General features: G+C 32.9%; 1 protein-coding gene across 4 annotated transcripts; it reads left to right on the top strand.

Moving 5' to 3' along the window:
• LOC109718133 lies at positions 11,444-15,210 on the top strand. Of its 4 annotated transcripts, none has more exons than XR_002218386.1 (4): positions 11,444-13,217; positions 13,827-13,916; positions 14,092-14,231; positions 14,661-15,210. XR_002218386.1 is itself a non-coding variant. In XM_020244155.1 (4 exons), the coding sequence occupies exons 1-4, from the start codon at positions 13,113-13,115 to the stop codon at positions 14,667-14,669; spliced, it is 336 nt and encodes a 111-aa protein (XP_020099744.1). In that variant the 5' UTR covers positions 11,444-13,112; the 3' UTR covers positions 14,670-15,210. The 4 variants fall into 4 exon arrangements, 1 of the variants encoding a protein (XP_020099744.1); XR_002218387.1 differs by having other exon boundaries at positions 13,766-13,916; XM_020244155.1 differs by lacking the exon at positions 14,092-14,231 and adding an exon at positions 13,600-13,670 and having other exon boundaries at positions 13,766-13,916.

The raw sequence follows: 15,482 nt of genomic DNA, 5'->3' as shown, positions 1-15,482 counted from the left end.
TATATATATATAAAATGTACTACTCTACGGCAAGAGCAAATTCGAAAATAGAGAGAGATGTCAACGGGTCGGATTCGGAGCGGATTTTTAAAAACTCGAACCTGAACCCGACTCCAAACCCAAGATCTACCAGGTAGAGCGGTCTTCATGGACGGTGTGCTAGTGTCTCCCCCAACGCGGGGGTGTAAGACCGCCCGTTTTTTTTTTCCTCTCAAACCGAGCGGAAAACGAAAACTTTGGTTTTTCTTTTCATTTGTAAAATTTTTTTTCTAAAATTTTTTTTACGAGCAAACAAACATTATAAATTTACTTATCAACCGAAAAAAACAAATTTTAGGGTGATTTTACAGGCAAGCCCTTGAGTAATGGTTCTTTCTGGTTACTTAATAATTAAGCATCTAGGCGTAAGTTTAGACACATGTATGACCATTCATATCTTAATTATTTGGACGTATTATTATAAGCCAATTTTGTATGACCTCAGTCTCCAATTGAAACAAATTATTATGATTCAATGTATTTAATTATAAGAAGTCTAATGTAAAGTACATAATTTATATTTTTTAAAATATACTTATATTTAAGGTACTGCCCGTTTGCCACATAAGTCACCAAGATGATTCTCTATAGTACTAAAGTATGTTTCTTTTGTGGGTCCATAAGAGTGCTATTTGAATAAACCTCTTCTTTTTTTTCTTTTTTTCTTTTTTTTTTTTTGTAGAGAAATAAAAAATTGCAATAAAGAACTCTTCGTATATGTTCAAAAGTTAGCAAAGAAGTCTAAAATTTGTAATAATTAGAATTTTGATTTTGGCTTTTCGAAAAGCCATCCATATATATATATATATATATAGAATTAGGCTGGAATACTATTAATAGTAAAACGTGCTTTTTGCTATCAAGTTTTTAATCCCTGGATGAAAAATTGTAAGGTCAGGATGATATTAGTCGGTTAGAGTTGAGTGGTCCTCCTAGAATTAAGTGGTTCCCACTGGGTTATAGTATTTAATTCAATGGTTAGAAATAATGAAAAGAGTTGATCCAAAGGCTAAAAAACTGGTAGCAACAATGGAATTTTGCTACTAATAGTAGCCCAGTCCAACTATATATATATATATATATATATATATATATATATATATATATATATATATATATATATATATATCAAAAGAGAGAGAGAGAGTTGCCGTGCTTTTAAGAGCACGGAGGCCTTCGTGCTGCCAAGCCATTTTTTATAATGAAAATTTTGAATCAACGATCGGCTCCGTTAGACTTGATCTGACGTATTTAAAGTATTTAGAAAGTAAATTTTACGATTTTTTGATATTATTTACCTAGCGATTCAAAGATTTCAAAATCAACGGCTAAAAATAAAAATCTTAAAAAAAATGGTAATATGACACTAAAATTTTAGATCAGATATATTGATCTTATTGTAAATAGTATAAAAAAAATTTCTATCAAAATTTACTTGATTTGGGTACTTCTACACTGTTAAACTTGAAAACGGTAAACATTAACCATTAAAAATTATTGATTTTGAACTCTTTCAATCGCTAGGTAAATGACAGTAAAAAATGATAAAATTTATTTTCTAGATACTTCAAATACGAGAGATCAAGTCTAATGGGACCGATCGATCATGCTCTCTCTCTCTCTCTCTCTATATATATATAGAGAGAGAGAGTTGAGCTAGAATACTATCGATAGTAAACGAGCCGTTTTACTACCTATTTGTTTTCGATGATAAAGCTTCCAAATTGACAATGGGCTCCGTTGAACATGATCTATACCACTTGAAGTGTTTAAAAATCAAATTTCAAATTTTTTCGACATCATTTGTCTAATGATCAAAGGGTTTCAAACTTTGTAATTTTAATGGTCGATAAGAGGCGTTTTTTCGTTTAACGGCGTAAAGGTATCCAAATCAATTGAATTTTTGTTAAAAGATTATTTAAACTATTTAAAACAAGATCTATACTCTTGATCTTGATTACAAGACTCCTATCATCATTTTTTAAAGAATATTTATTTTCAGCCATTTATTTTTCTGTTCACTTGATGGATAAAATAACAATATCGAAAGTGCGTGAAATTTGATTTCTAGGTAGTTTAAATGGTTTAGATCATATTTAACGGAGCCGATCGTCAATTTGGAAGCTCTATCATCGAAAACAAATCGGTAGTAAAACGGCTCGTTTACTATCAATAGTATTCTAACTCAACTGGGTGGTTGGTTGAATGGTATGATCTAACGGGTGAAAATTTCTTCTCCAAATAAGTTTATCGTGAGAATACCTGGGTGTTTTCTTTGTATGAAATCATGATATCTCTTAGTAGAACCACTGAATACACCGTTTGCCCGTCATGGAATTTATATTCATATAAAATTTTTTATATTTAATACATGAAATGTAATCTGAAGAATATTAATTTATGTAACTTAGTATTATTAAACAAAGTTAACCTCTGACTCCAGTATGTTTTAACCGAATATTATTATGCAGGTTTATTAATTCTATACTTACCAGTATGTACACAGATTTGAATGCGGATCTACGAATTAATAATTCATTGGTCTTTCTTGGTAATGAGTTCCCGAACGGACATTTTAGTGGGATTTTAAACAAAAAAAGCCAACTATTCATTTAAATATTACAAACAAACGAGCATTTTTTTTAAAATCTTTTTTTTAAAATGTTTACTTTTCTTTTTGGTTTCAAAAGCAAAAGGCGAGCCAAACTCTCCTTTTTTTTTTGCCCGCCAGAATGTGGGGGCGCAACCCCCTCTGTGATCGTGTGGCAGGTACTTCTGGCGAGATGGACCATCTAGAACCCAAACCTCAGCCCAAGTCCAAGCTCAAAAATTTTTAGGCGAGGCTTAGGCTGGGCAACTGTAGAGAGAGATAAAAGCTTAAACGAGAACGGCATCTCATCATGTAAAATATATATATATATATATATATATATATATATATATATCTCATTTCGATCTTATGAAAGTTTTCGTGATACTTTCACCACGAAAACTCAAAACTCGATAACCTACCTCTCTACACTCCAACTCTACTATCACCATCCACCACCATCCACCACCATCCACCTTATCACAAACTAGGTTCTCGATAATCATTAGTTCCTCATTTAGGTTACCTATTTTGGATTATCGTAGTTCCCCCACTATGAACATTTTCATAAGATTGAGTTAATATATATATATATATATATATATATATATATATATATATATATCTCTCTCTCTCTCTCTCTCTCTCTCTCTCTCTCTCTCTCTCTCTCTCTCTCTCTCTCTCTCTCACACACACACACAAGCCGATAATCTCATGAGAAACATGAGTATTCAAAAAATGACAATCTAGATAAAGAAACTAGTAAAGNTATATATATATATAAAAGTACTAATTAATTAGGCTTTCATGTTTAATTCCAGTTTAGATTTTGAAGTACTAAATATTTGAGCAAAATATACATGACAATGAATAACTACTAAATAAGTAAAATATAGGGCACGTTTCGAGTGACCACTGAGCATTAAGAAAAGAGAAACTACATTAAAAAGGCTTTAAGATTACCATTGTGAAAATAAATGCTAGGTTAATTAATTAAGTGTTCCAATTTGATGATTAAATTAATTCCAATATTTGTCAATGAGAAATGTGAGGGAATATAATGACATGTAGAAATTTCTTAGCTAAGAAGGTCTCGTTGGAATTTAGTCCCTTATTTTCTTAGTCTCCAAGCATTGTCAATTGTCATAAGCCTATATGTATCAAATTAAGCTACGTACACCTTTTATTATATACAAAGGAAAGGTTAAAATGCACGGAGACACCACTCAAACGTAGGCCATTTTGCACTAAACCCTCAAAACTTTTTCTTTCTTTCTTTCTTTTTTTTCCCTTTAAACTACTACTCAACCTTTGATTGGTTTTAATTTGAATTAGTTTCCTATATATATATATATAGACTAAATTAAAGTTTTGTTTAAATTAACACCTCTGGTAATTGCAGTTCGTCAACAATTAACAAAATTCATATTTTCATCGTCTAAAAAGGAATTCGAAGGCGGTTGAATTAATAACAAAATTTCATATTTCACTGGCGAAAACAATGTAAACTGAAAAATCAAAATCTTAGCATGTACCAATAAAGTAAAATTAGTTAGAAGATGTATTTTGGAATGTCCTACAGTTGAGAGAGTTTTCTAGACATTTTGCCTTACCCAAAAAAAAAAAAAAAAAAACAACAAGCTAGTCTAGCACTCTATCACCAGTAGTAAAATAAGTTGGTCGATGTATATTTACTTTAAGAGATAATAAAATCAGATTTTATTTTTTTTTGTTTCTGGAAGGGGCATCGATCTCCCTCTTTCTTAATTCCTGGGAGACTGGTAGGAGAAAAGCCAAGCAGATTATTCTTCCTGAAGAGATCAACTTTCATGGACAACCACACCCCAGATTTCGACACGTGTCCCTGAAGCAAAAGCTTTAATAAATAAATAAATAAATAAATAAAGGTTCTACGTAGATCTTAATTCGTCAACCCAAACAACAACCGTGTCACACACTCCGGGCACGAGGCTGTGACCCATTCCCAATTTACGATTCTGCCATGGGTTCTAATAATCGTAAAACATTTTTATCACTTCATGACTTTTTTTACTTTTCCTTGAAACTTTATAATTTTTTACTTTGTCAACCCAAGAAGCCATTGAGGAGATCTTCTAAGTTGAGTGCTCAAAGGATTACTTTTATTCCAATTTTACACAATTTTTTTACTATAACTTTTAGTGAGTTGGGCTAGAAATATTATTTACAGATAGTATATAGACTGGGACTACTATACTCATATGAGTATATAGCTCCTTGTACTCATAAGTTTTTATCCTTCGGATGAAAAAATGTAAGTTTAGGATGAGAGTGGTTACGATTAGATTGATAGTGAGCCCCTTAGGGTTGAGTGGGTGATTAGTTGAATAGTATTATCTAACGGATGAAAATGATTAAAGGGTAGATCTAATGGCAAAATACTTATGAGTACAAAATGCTCTATACTTATAAGAGTATTATAGTAGCCGAACTCATAGTGTGTGTGTGTGTGTATATATATATATATATATATATATATATATATATATATATATATATATATATATATATATATATATATATATATATATATATATTCTGTCATATAAACGAGTTAACTTCAATGTGAATTAAACTACTATAATATAAATGAAATTATTATTCCATGTTCAAGCATAATTGCACGGTGTAGAAATATTATATGGAGTAGTGCTTTTATACCTGTTATTTTTCGCTGGCGTTCATTCACTCATCTTCAATAGCTCAGATTTAATTTTTTTTAAAATTGTGATATGCAATAGTAGGTCACTAATTTGGAAGAGATACCGGTTATCACATATCTCAAGGAAGGATATTTTTATCTTTTAATATATAAATAATTTAGTAATTTTATTTCTACTATATTATCAATATTTTTGTTCTCTCTTTGTTTCCTTTATATCTGTCTTTGTTTCTTTACAAATTCAATTTGTAAGGAACTAAAATTTAAAAAATGGACTAAAAACTAAAAAATTTTAAAATTAAGATCAAAATCAATTTAATAAATCAAATTAATTAGACTGATCAAATTCATAAAATATATAAATAGCTTAGATTTGTTTAATATAAGTTTATTTAATTTATCTACATTTCTAATTTTGTTTACTATAGTAAAACTCTATGGTGGAGATTTATTATAAGTTTAAAATTTAAATTATACAGTCTAAATTTATTTATTAGTAAGTTTAAATAGCACTATACTATGTAGATTTATTAGAGGTTTTTGTATACTATTTAGCTTTTAAACTTCAAATTTATTTTGTTTTCAACTTATATTTTAAATTTTAAAACATGATCTTATTATTTTAAAAGATCAATTTTTACTATTAAAATTTCAAAGATAAAATTTATATTTAAAAATTTGAATTAATTTTGCCCATATAATTCTATTCTAAGAATAAATTTGAATTATACCCTATATTTCTAATCAATTATCCACATTAAAATTTTTAAATAGTGATAGAGAATTAATATCTAAATTAGAAAAATTCTTAAATTTTTTTAAATATATTAAATATGCCGAATTTAAATATTTGCCCACATTCAATTTTTTAAAATTAGTAATACAAAATTAATGTCTAAACAAGATGAATTTATAATTTTATTAAACATATTAAATATGTTAAATTTAAATATTTATCAACATTACAATTTTTTTAAANTTTTTGAGAGAAATGTAGCATATTATACGCTTCGTTTATTTTTTTTAGAAATAAATTTAACTGGAAATGTGAATCAACTAGGATTCGAACTTGGGAACTTGAATACCAACCAATTAGAATTCTTTCTATTTCTTTTTCTTTTATTATTATTGTTATTTTTTATTAGACAGGAGTATAGCCCATTTGAGAAAGAAACATCAAATTCTTAAATTGAACTCTTTTTTTGTTTTTTGTTTTTTGTTTTTTTTTTTTCACCTTTTGAGTATTTACGTTCTGAATAAGTTCGCACCGTAGATATTCCGCTCATGACTCAAATGAAATGAAGCGTACCACACATGCTGCAGAAGTTCAGCAATTAATTAGAAATCAGTTAGAAAATTACGTTTAAATCAACTGCAAATAATCGGATGCATGAGGACCTCCCGACTCCTGAGGCATGTTGCAAGTCGGGTTAGCAATCTAGTTGGCAAGCCAACTCGTGTTCGGCTCGAAATAAGCTCAAACTTGATCGCTTGTTTAAAAAACGAGTTGGACATGAGCTGAATTTTTCAGCTCGAAATCTTAATGAGCCGAACACAAATTGGGATCAGCTCGCTCGTGTTCGGCTCGAATTTATTTATTTATTTTTTTTTTTGAGAAAAAGATAGCAAGCTACCTGCTTCATTCATTAAGCATGATGAACTACGCATACAAGGTGGAAGCAGCTAGGGCCTCCTGGAAAGACCGAACAAAAAACAACGGAAACAAAAACAAAAAGGCCAAAAATTTGTAAAAGGAAACAAAAGCATGTAACTAGGGCAGGTGTAGTCGAGAGTCACAGAACATCGGTCCAATCCTTCGACAAAGGCTCAGCGCGAACAGCGGCCCGGTTTGCGTTGGGAGGCATGTCGCGAAAGATAGTATTATTGCGTTTAGTCCAAACAACCCACCAGATCGCCGCCAGTCGGGTTAACCTCTTCGCAGTCGACACAGCGTTGGGGTTACAAGATATCTCATTGAGTCATTCCATAAACACAGAACATCCCCCGGGTGTACTTCCGTCAGCTTTGTCCGTCCCTCATGCCAAAAAAGATATCTGACAAGGACACAATCACGGAAAATGTGATCATAATTTTCTGGGTAGATCGCGCAAAATATGCACTGTTGATCCACAGGGCACCCTCGAGTGATCAATTTATCCACAGTGGGTAATCTCTTGCGAAGTATAATCCAAATGAAGATTTTAACTTTACTAAATATTAAAATTACATCTTTATTCTTTATTGATTGACGGATAAGATTTTTTTTTTATTTTTTATAAAAGAAAGTATCGAATCATTTCTCTCATTTCTCTATTATATGTGGATGAAAATTTTTCGGCCGCCTTCTAATCTTGAAAGAAGTAGTGGCGATAGTTGATTGAGAGAAAAAATTGTACCTCTTAGATCGTCACATTCAAGTAGCAACAATAATACAAGAGGTCGTCACATTCAAGTAGCAACAATAATACAAGTCTTTCAGATTTGAAGGTTCTTACATGGCGATGTGTGATGTGAAAGAGACTGAGAGCAACTCACAAAAATCCACAATGCGTGCATCGACGTCCCCTCCTGGATCAGTCACATGTCCCTTTTAGTTTTAGCTAGGGGAAACACCTAGGGCTATAAGTAAAGCATCAGGAACTAAATCCTTAGATAGATCAGGAAGAGAAAAATTGGAGAAAAAGAGGGAAACAGATACTCAATTTAAGATGAGTGTATTTACTCATGGATGGGGCAAGCTCCGGATCAATCACATATTCACATGTCCCTTTTAGCCAGAGGAAACACCAGTTAGCCGTAGAATTAATGTGCATTTATTTATACTAATTAAGATCCATCGTAACAATTAAATGTTTTATGGAAATATCTTTGTAATTAAATATACACGACATCTCGAACCACTAACATAGACGACATAACAAATACTCGTGTATACATTTATTTATTTATTTATTTATTTATTAACGAAGTGATTCATGTAGCTGTGCAACCCTAGTGGAGTTGAAAAGCAGTAGAAGAAAAGGGTAAAGATGGATTTCAATTTTCAAAAGCATTTTTGTGAAGAAAATATGACATCCAAAGTATGGAAAATATTTCGACTTACGCAGTTAGCTTGTCGAGATGCATTGACATCCATGCTTGTATTAGCTGTAAAAGTTAATTGTCCTACCTTGCTGATTAATCATGGTTTAGATTGAAAATGACTAATTAAGTTTATCTAAACATATTTTTAGTCGGTAGCTCGTGCATCAATTGATCTTAATATTAGTTTCCTACTAAATGACATTAAAGAATATTAGTTTCATACTAAATGACATTAAAGAATATTTCATATAAAATTATCTAATTTTAATTATAAATTGAAATGAGATCAAAGAACAATTTTACACTAACCTTAGAAATCAATTGATCTTACGAAATATAATCAATAAGACTTTTATTACGAAAAAGAAAAACAACATTTACAAAAAAGAGTCAAAATACCATAGGAGAAGAAGTGCAAACAAACAAAAGTTTTGCTGAGACTAATACACAAAATTTTAAGTTCGTACTCCATCCATCCAGTTGGCTGATTTAATTACAACTGTATATATCATGATAAACAATTAAGTCAAAAACAATAGTACTAATTAAAAATACAAAAACTTAAATAGCTCCTCCTATGCATTAGGTAGAAAAAGAGTAAAATTAATAACAGGGTTTTGTTTTTACGTAAAGCTATTTCAGATTACAAAAAACTGAATTAGAAACTCATAGCGTGCAAAATTTGATTCGTGTAGAGAGAATGTTCTAATTAATTGTAGTGCATGGTGTTAACTGTATACTATTTATTAAGTAATCAGTTAAAATTCATCTTAAATAAAATAAATTTATTCATTACTTATAATAATAAATTAACAATATAGTTTAGATATAAGCACTTGTTAATATGTGGCTCACCCAAAAATTAACTACGCTTACAAAATTGTAAATGATGTTTAACCTAACTCGTGGTCCGCGCCATGATTATCGGGCTTGACGTATTCTGGTGTTATGGCACCTAACACCATTTCATTTTATTTTATTGTATTTTTTTCCTCTCCTCAATTTCCAACTCTGTACTATACCAATCTCAAAGTCAAAGTTTAAACAGTATATGTTGACTTGGTGGGGAGTCCAATGCTCAACATTTACGCAGAAAATTAAAGCAGTGACTTAATTAATCTGTGCAAAAAAATTGAAGGAATGGCGTGCAAAAGGAAAAAAAAAGGGAAAAAATCTAACAATAAACTCTCAGTTTCAATTCAGATTGGTTAATTTGATTTGGTTTTTAAAAAAAATCAGCTCAATTTGTTGGCAGATTGGAACATTCAAAATCAAGTTTTCTTTGGTTTGGGCTCTGTAGCTTATGCAATAAATCTAATTAATAGTACATCCAATATATTTCTATAGAGGATTGATTTTATACGGGTCCCTACAAATATAGTGAATTGTAAATATATTTCTATAAAGTTTAACTTTCATATGTTGTTTCTATAAAAATTCTAATGTTTTCAGATATCGATATGCATGTCTTTGCAGAATCTGTTATAAAACTTTAGTTAACCACAGATTAAATACTTAAATACTTAACTCTAGTTAATTTATGAGATAACTTGGCATTTTTGTCCCTCTTATACACTATATTGTTGTGACTTGTAGAGAGATATATTTGTGATGGAAAAATTGACATTTTACTTTACTGAAAATATAAACAGTTCTATATCGGTAACAAATCAGAGAAATATATTTGAATATATTAGAACTTTTGAAGGAACAATATATAAAAGTTGAATTTGTAGAAATATATTTATAATTTACTATGTTTGTAGGGATATAAATGCATTTAACCCTTCCATAGAAGAGGACTTTATTTTCTCAAACTTTTCTATCCTTCATCTTAATTGGATTCATTTTTCTTGTGGGCTTTTTTTTTTAGTTAGTCCCCTTAAATTTTTTTTTATAAATAACCATAACAAATGTATATATTTATATAAATAGCCCTCTTCTCGCCACGGGAGCGTCAAGATGGTGTGTTTAAGCTGAACACGGTGATTCAATCGCCGCATTTTTTTTTGTATTTTTTATTACCCTTAAGTTAAAAAGAGGGACTAAAATGTGGATATGAATATATATATACGATAATTCAATCATCGTGCTTAATTTAAAAATATCAACATGACCCTCATATGAAAAAATAGAGTATCGTATATGTAAATATAAATTTGCTAGGATTATTTGTATAAAAAGAATTTGTTAGGAAGCTAAATGTAAAAAAAGTCCTTTTCTAGCTGAACAGCTCTTTTGTTACTCTTGTACGTGCAATTATGTACGAGTTCAGGGTGAGAAGTGCTTAAGGTACATGTAAAAGGACCAAGTTGCAACCTGAAACAGTACAGGGGTTGTCCTCATTCAATTTAACACTAATTGTTGGGGAACACTTGTGGTGGAGCATTTGGTGTACTCGTAGCAGTTCCTGTTTTCTATAAATGCACATTAGGCCAGTTGAGTGGGGGGAATGCCGACGGTTGAGATCAATCCCGATATGAATGCGCAGCGAGATGACTCCATGTACTATACGAGAGAAGAATCTATGCACCAAAAGGTAGAAAAATTTGACATGTTTGTTACTTTTTGTATAGACCGTGGTCTATATAGGTGGACGACTTAAACGGATCAATTACTGATCTTCTAAAAATAAATTATTAAGTTTTTTAACAAAGTTCACGTGTTAAAATCTGTAATTTAACGCCGCAGTCCCTTCATATATAATTAATAAATTTTTCAAAGCTGAGTTAAAACTTTTTAAAGATTGGACATTACATCCGATAGATTAATAACAGTTTTTTTTTTTTTTTTTCCTGTGGTTTAGGAGTTTAACATTTTATTTTACTTCTTCCGTAGACCGGTGGACCGGTAGACCGTGACCTCTCTCTTGGGTAGTTTTTGGGTCGTATTACGGTCCGCAGAGGATCCTCCGCCCCTGCCTATCGCTCCCTCGAAACCTTCCCCAAAACCCTCGGTCCCTCGCGAGCAAAACCCAAAATAGGGGGGGACGAAAAAAAAAAAAAAAAAAAAAAAAAAAAAAAAAAAAAAACGGCCAAACTCAAGAATCGAAGATCCTGTGGGCAACCCTAACAGCGGTGGACTCGAACGGTGCATTTTGATCTCAATTTCGCCGAAATCGCATGGATTTCGCCCTTTCTCCCATAAATTTCGCCTAAATAGGCAATGCCGGGATTAATGTCGAATTTTGCTAGTGCTGTGAGGAAGTTTTGCTATGCTCTTGGATTATGCATGTTTGGCCGAGCTCCTGCTTCTGCTTTCAACTGCGGCAGCAAAAATGAGATCTTGAAGCTCAAAAACTTGAAGCTTGTGATTCTGCTGCAGACAAAAGCTGTTGTGGGGATGAGAATGGCGTTCTTGTAAAATGTCTCATGGCTTGATGCTAGATCTCGAGCCGAGTACCAGTACAGCAGTACTGCAGTGATGTAATTACAATGGACACTACTTTATTTGATGAGCAAATCCAATGTGCCCTTGGTTTCATTTCATTTATTGGAGCTAACCACCATGGGCAACATGTGTTGCTAGGTTGCGGTGGTCTTGGTGACGGGACTACTTTACAAAGTGGATAAGGTGCATGAATAACAACAAGCCTCCGGATTGTGTAACCACTGATCGCGATGAATCGATAAGCGCAGCAGTTATGAAGGTGTTTCCGAATGCTAGAATTTGATTTTGCCGTCAGCAAATCGCGAGGAAATTACCCGAGAAACTGGAAATTTTGGAAAATAAGGAGGAGATAACTATTAGATTATGTAACGCTCTCTTTAATTCCCTAACTATTAATGACTTTGAGATGGAGTGGGAGGTGATGATAGAGAGATGCCAACTTCAAGATAATGCTTGGTTTTCTTCCTTGTACCAATTAGATAAGAAGCACCGGGCCCCTGTTCATATTAAGGACACTTTTTGGGCCAGTGTGTCTTCCACCGGACAAAGTGAGATGATCACTTGACTTCTAAGACTTCACTTAACAAGTTTCTAGAACAATATGATCGTCTTCTTAGAGAAAAGCGGGAGAAAGAGTCCCAAGAGGATCTCCGGTCTTTCCATGCGTCACCTCAGTGAATTCCCGGATTCAAATTTGAGAAACAAATGCTAATCCATATACTAGCAACATGTTTCAAAAATACCAAGATGAGGTGAGAGTTTTGTTTGATTCAGTGTATATGTAGAAAAATTGAAAGGAATGCTCGAATTGCCGGGTACATGGTGATTTAACTCTTAGACGACAAGCAGCTTTCATTTAAAGTCGCTACGATTCAATTGAGCTGGAGGTTAAGTGTATTTGGCGCTCGTTTGAATTTAGAGGTATATTATGCACGCATGCACTGCGTGTCCTTCGTCAAGAATTTGTGATGATTTTGCCACCTAACTTCGTACTGCCACGTCGGAGAAAGGATTTCAAATGATTGCATGCTTCCACTTTGATTCCAGACACGGCATCATTTCCTATTTCCTAAGAGGGAAAATTACGATGAACTCATCATGTGTGGTCAGCAATACCTTTGGACATTGCTTTGGTTGGCGCATTTGATTGTGATCTGAAAGAGTATGCTCTTGGGGCTTTGAAGAAAGCGAGGGAGAAAGTGTTGAAGTTTGAGTTCTCACACGGTGATCAATCGGTTAGTGATGATAGCGCGCCAAACGCCATTATAGCAAGCAATATGTGCATTCAACCACTGATAGAACTGCAGAATGATTCAATTTGTCCGGCTTCTGCAACCCGGGATGTCAGCTTTTCACAGCCCAATCGAAAAGGATCAAAGAACAAGAGGATTGTTAGCCCGAGGGAAAGAGCTGGTGAGCAATTAATGAAACAGAGGAAGGAAAATAGTTGAAGCACTTGCATTGAAAATGCTACCCTACATGCATATCATACTTCTGATAGACTAATATCCTTTTTCTTTAATGCTTCTGATAGACTAATATCATACTTATGGAGCTTTTGCAGTGATGGGAAGCTGAAATGAGTTTCTGCTGCCCCATGAGCTGAATTTTTTATTTTAAGCCTCTGCCTATGCATCAGTGAGAAGTAATCGGAGTTTTTTTTTTTAGTTTTTTTTACAAAAAAAGCTATTAGTGCTTTTTTGAATAGCTCTCTCATAGAAGCTCCAGCCTGGTCAGACAGGCACCTAATCCATTTTGCACACAAGTCATATTTACAAAGAAATTGTTTCCATAGGTGTTAGAGAACCAACTCAATGGGGGAGTATTAATGACCGAAATTTCAACGCTAGAAAATTTCTCAAACAAGTATGTCGATCCTGCAGGGGTTGTTTCTGCAAAATTTGTCTTTTAATGCAAAATTGTCACATATATGCAAATCCATGTTGTAATGATTTTGCTAGGTGGGATCTGACCCCTCATCTTGGTCACTATATAATACACCTTATTTCTGTTGGAATGAAGCTGGTGGCCAAGATACATCAAGGCGAACATGACGATATATACCTTTTAGTTGTTCTGGCATGTATTCAGTTGTTTCAAGCAGCAGTGAAGGTGAGTGTATTACCTTTTAACTCGAGAGTTTACTGTTAAAATATGAATTACATTTCATTTGCATGATTGTTAGGTCACACTGATGGTTGCAGTTCATTCTGAAATTCTCCTAGTCCTTGGCATTAGATGGAATTCAAATAGCTGTTTCTATTAACAGTATTTATTTCTCATTTAGGGAAAAAAATATCCATTCATTTACTCTTCCGTCCTGAGGCGAAGAGCGAAAATGAAGCAAGCTAACAAAGCAAAAGGATTAGAAAAAGCTCCGCTTTTTGAACATGGACTGCTGAGTTGTTAGAGACATCAGTATAATTGGTAATACATCTTCCCGTGCCGTGTGCCCATTTCCGTGGTCACTTTTTTTGTAAAGTTAAAACCGTTAGGCTAAATTTAGAAGTTTTAGAACTAACTATTAGCCTGCATTCTGTTCTGATCATGTTCGGGTAAAACTGTGTGGAACCATCCTAACACTGGGACCTGGCAACCGACCTTTCATATATTGCAATTTAGTCCTGATATTTACAATATTGCTTTAATTTAGTCCTAATATTTACACAGAATAAACAAACAGTACGTGACTTGTTCCTCCAAAACGAACATTTTAACCGTGCTCAGAGACTTCTTTTCTAAGAAAGGGGTAAAATGATCATTTTCTCAGGACTAAATTGCAATATATATGCTCCTCTTGTTCTCCTTTTCTTCTATTTCTCGCACTGCTAATATAGATTAGGCCTCCTTTTGCAGGAAAATTGAAGATGGAAAAATCTTGTGGTGGAATTGTTTCACGACTTGATAATGCTAAATAAATTCATGGTCTTATCTCATTTATTAATTCTGGAGAGAAGCGAAACATCCGAGTCAGAAATGGAAGATCTATGTGTCCGAAGGAAACACGAAATAAATATGATGAGCTTATTAATACCAAGTTACCAGTCTTCATGCTGTGTTTTTTTTTTTTTTTTTTTTACCGTACCCTAGCTTTAGAATTGTTGAATGAGCGATGTATGCTGTTCCTCATGCCGTGATGAGATGTGCTCTGTTAAAATGGCAAAGTGGCAACATACATTGGAATATCATCTGAATTTCTTGCAAAATTCGTCCCTTTTTCTCGTGAAAGAATGATGAGTAAAGATTTGGCGATACAGGGGGTGATTTCGCGAGTGTAATCATTTTATTTTTTAGTTTGTTGGCGTATAATTTATGATGCTAACGACTTTTACGTAAGTGGGGGATGACTACAGAAGATATACTGATTAGTTTTCAGATGTGAAATTGCACAAGGAAGCCCAAATGTGGGCATTTATTTAATGTACAACTATAATCATTATTGTCGAGGTAAAAACTAAAAACTTCTGTGAATTTTATAAAATGCTTTGTTTATGAATCTTTTGATGAATTCAAAATTGATTCTCCATTCAGGCAGTCAAATTTTCAGGGTGCTGCTGGTTATCCTGCAAAAGTTTAATAAGAGCAGTTTGTGTTGGCCGCCGCAAGCTTGATCGACAGATGAACAATTACACTATTCGTACTGTAATCAGATCAATACTACAACTAGGGTGTCTCTGT

The sequence above is a fragment of the Ananas comosus genome, linkage group 12 (genome assembly GCF_001540865.1).
Source record: "Ananas comosus cultivar F153 linkage group 12, ASM154086v1, whole genome shotgun sequence".
In the NCBI taxonomy this organism is placed as follows: Eukaryota; Viridiplantae; Streptophyta; class Magnoliopsida; order Poales; family Bromeliaceae; genus Ananas; species Ananas comosus.
The sequence above is the reverse complement of the archived record's forward strand: the minus strand, read 5'-3'. Positions and strand labels throughout refer to the sequence as shown.

Bases quoted from the DNA above. Each gene is read 5' to 3' on its own strand.
- LOC109718133 (XM_020244155.1), top strand. From the start codon at position 13,113: ATGATTCAATTTGTCCGGCTTCTGCAACCCGGGATGTCAGCTTTTCAC. The intron at 13,218-13,599 runs GTGAGCAATTAA...TTGTTTCCATAG, and splicing joins TAGCCCGAGGGAAAGAGCTG to GTGTTAGAGAACCAACTCAA. The intron at 13,671-13,765 runs GTATGTCGATCC...TGATTTTGCTAG, and splicing joins CTAGAAAATTTCTCAAACAA to GTGGGATCTGACCCCTCATC.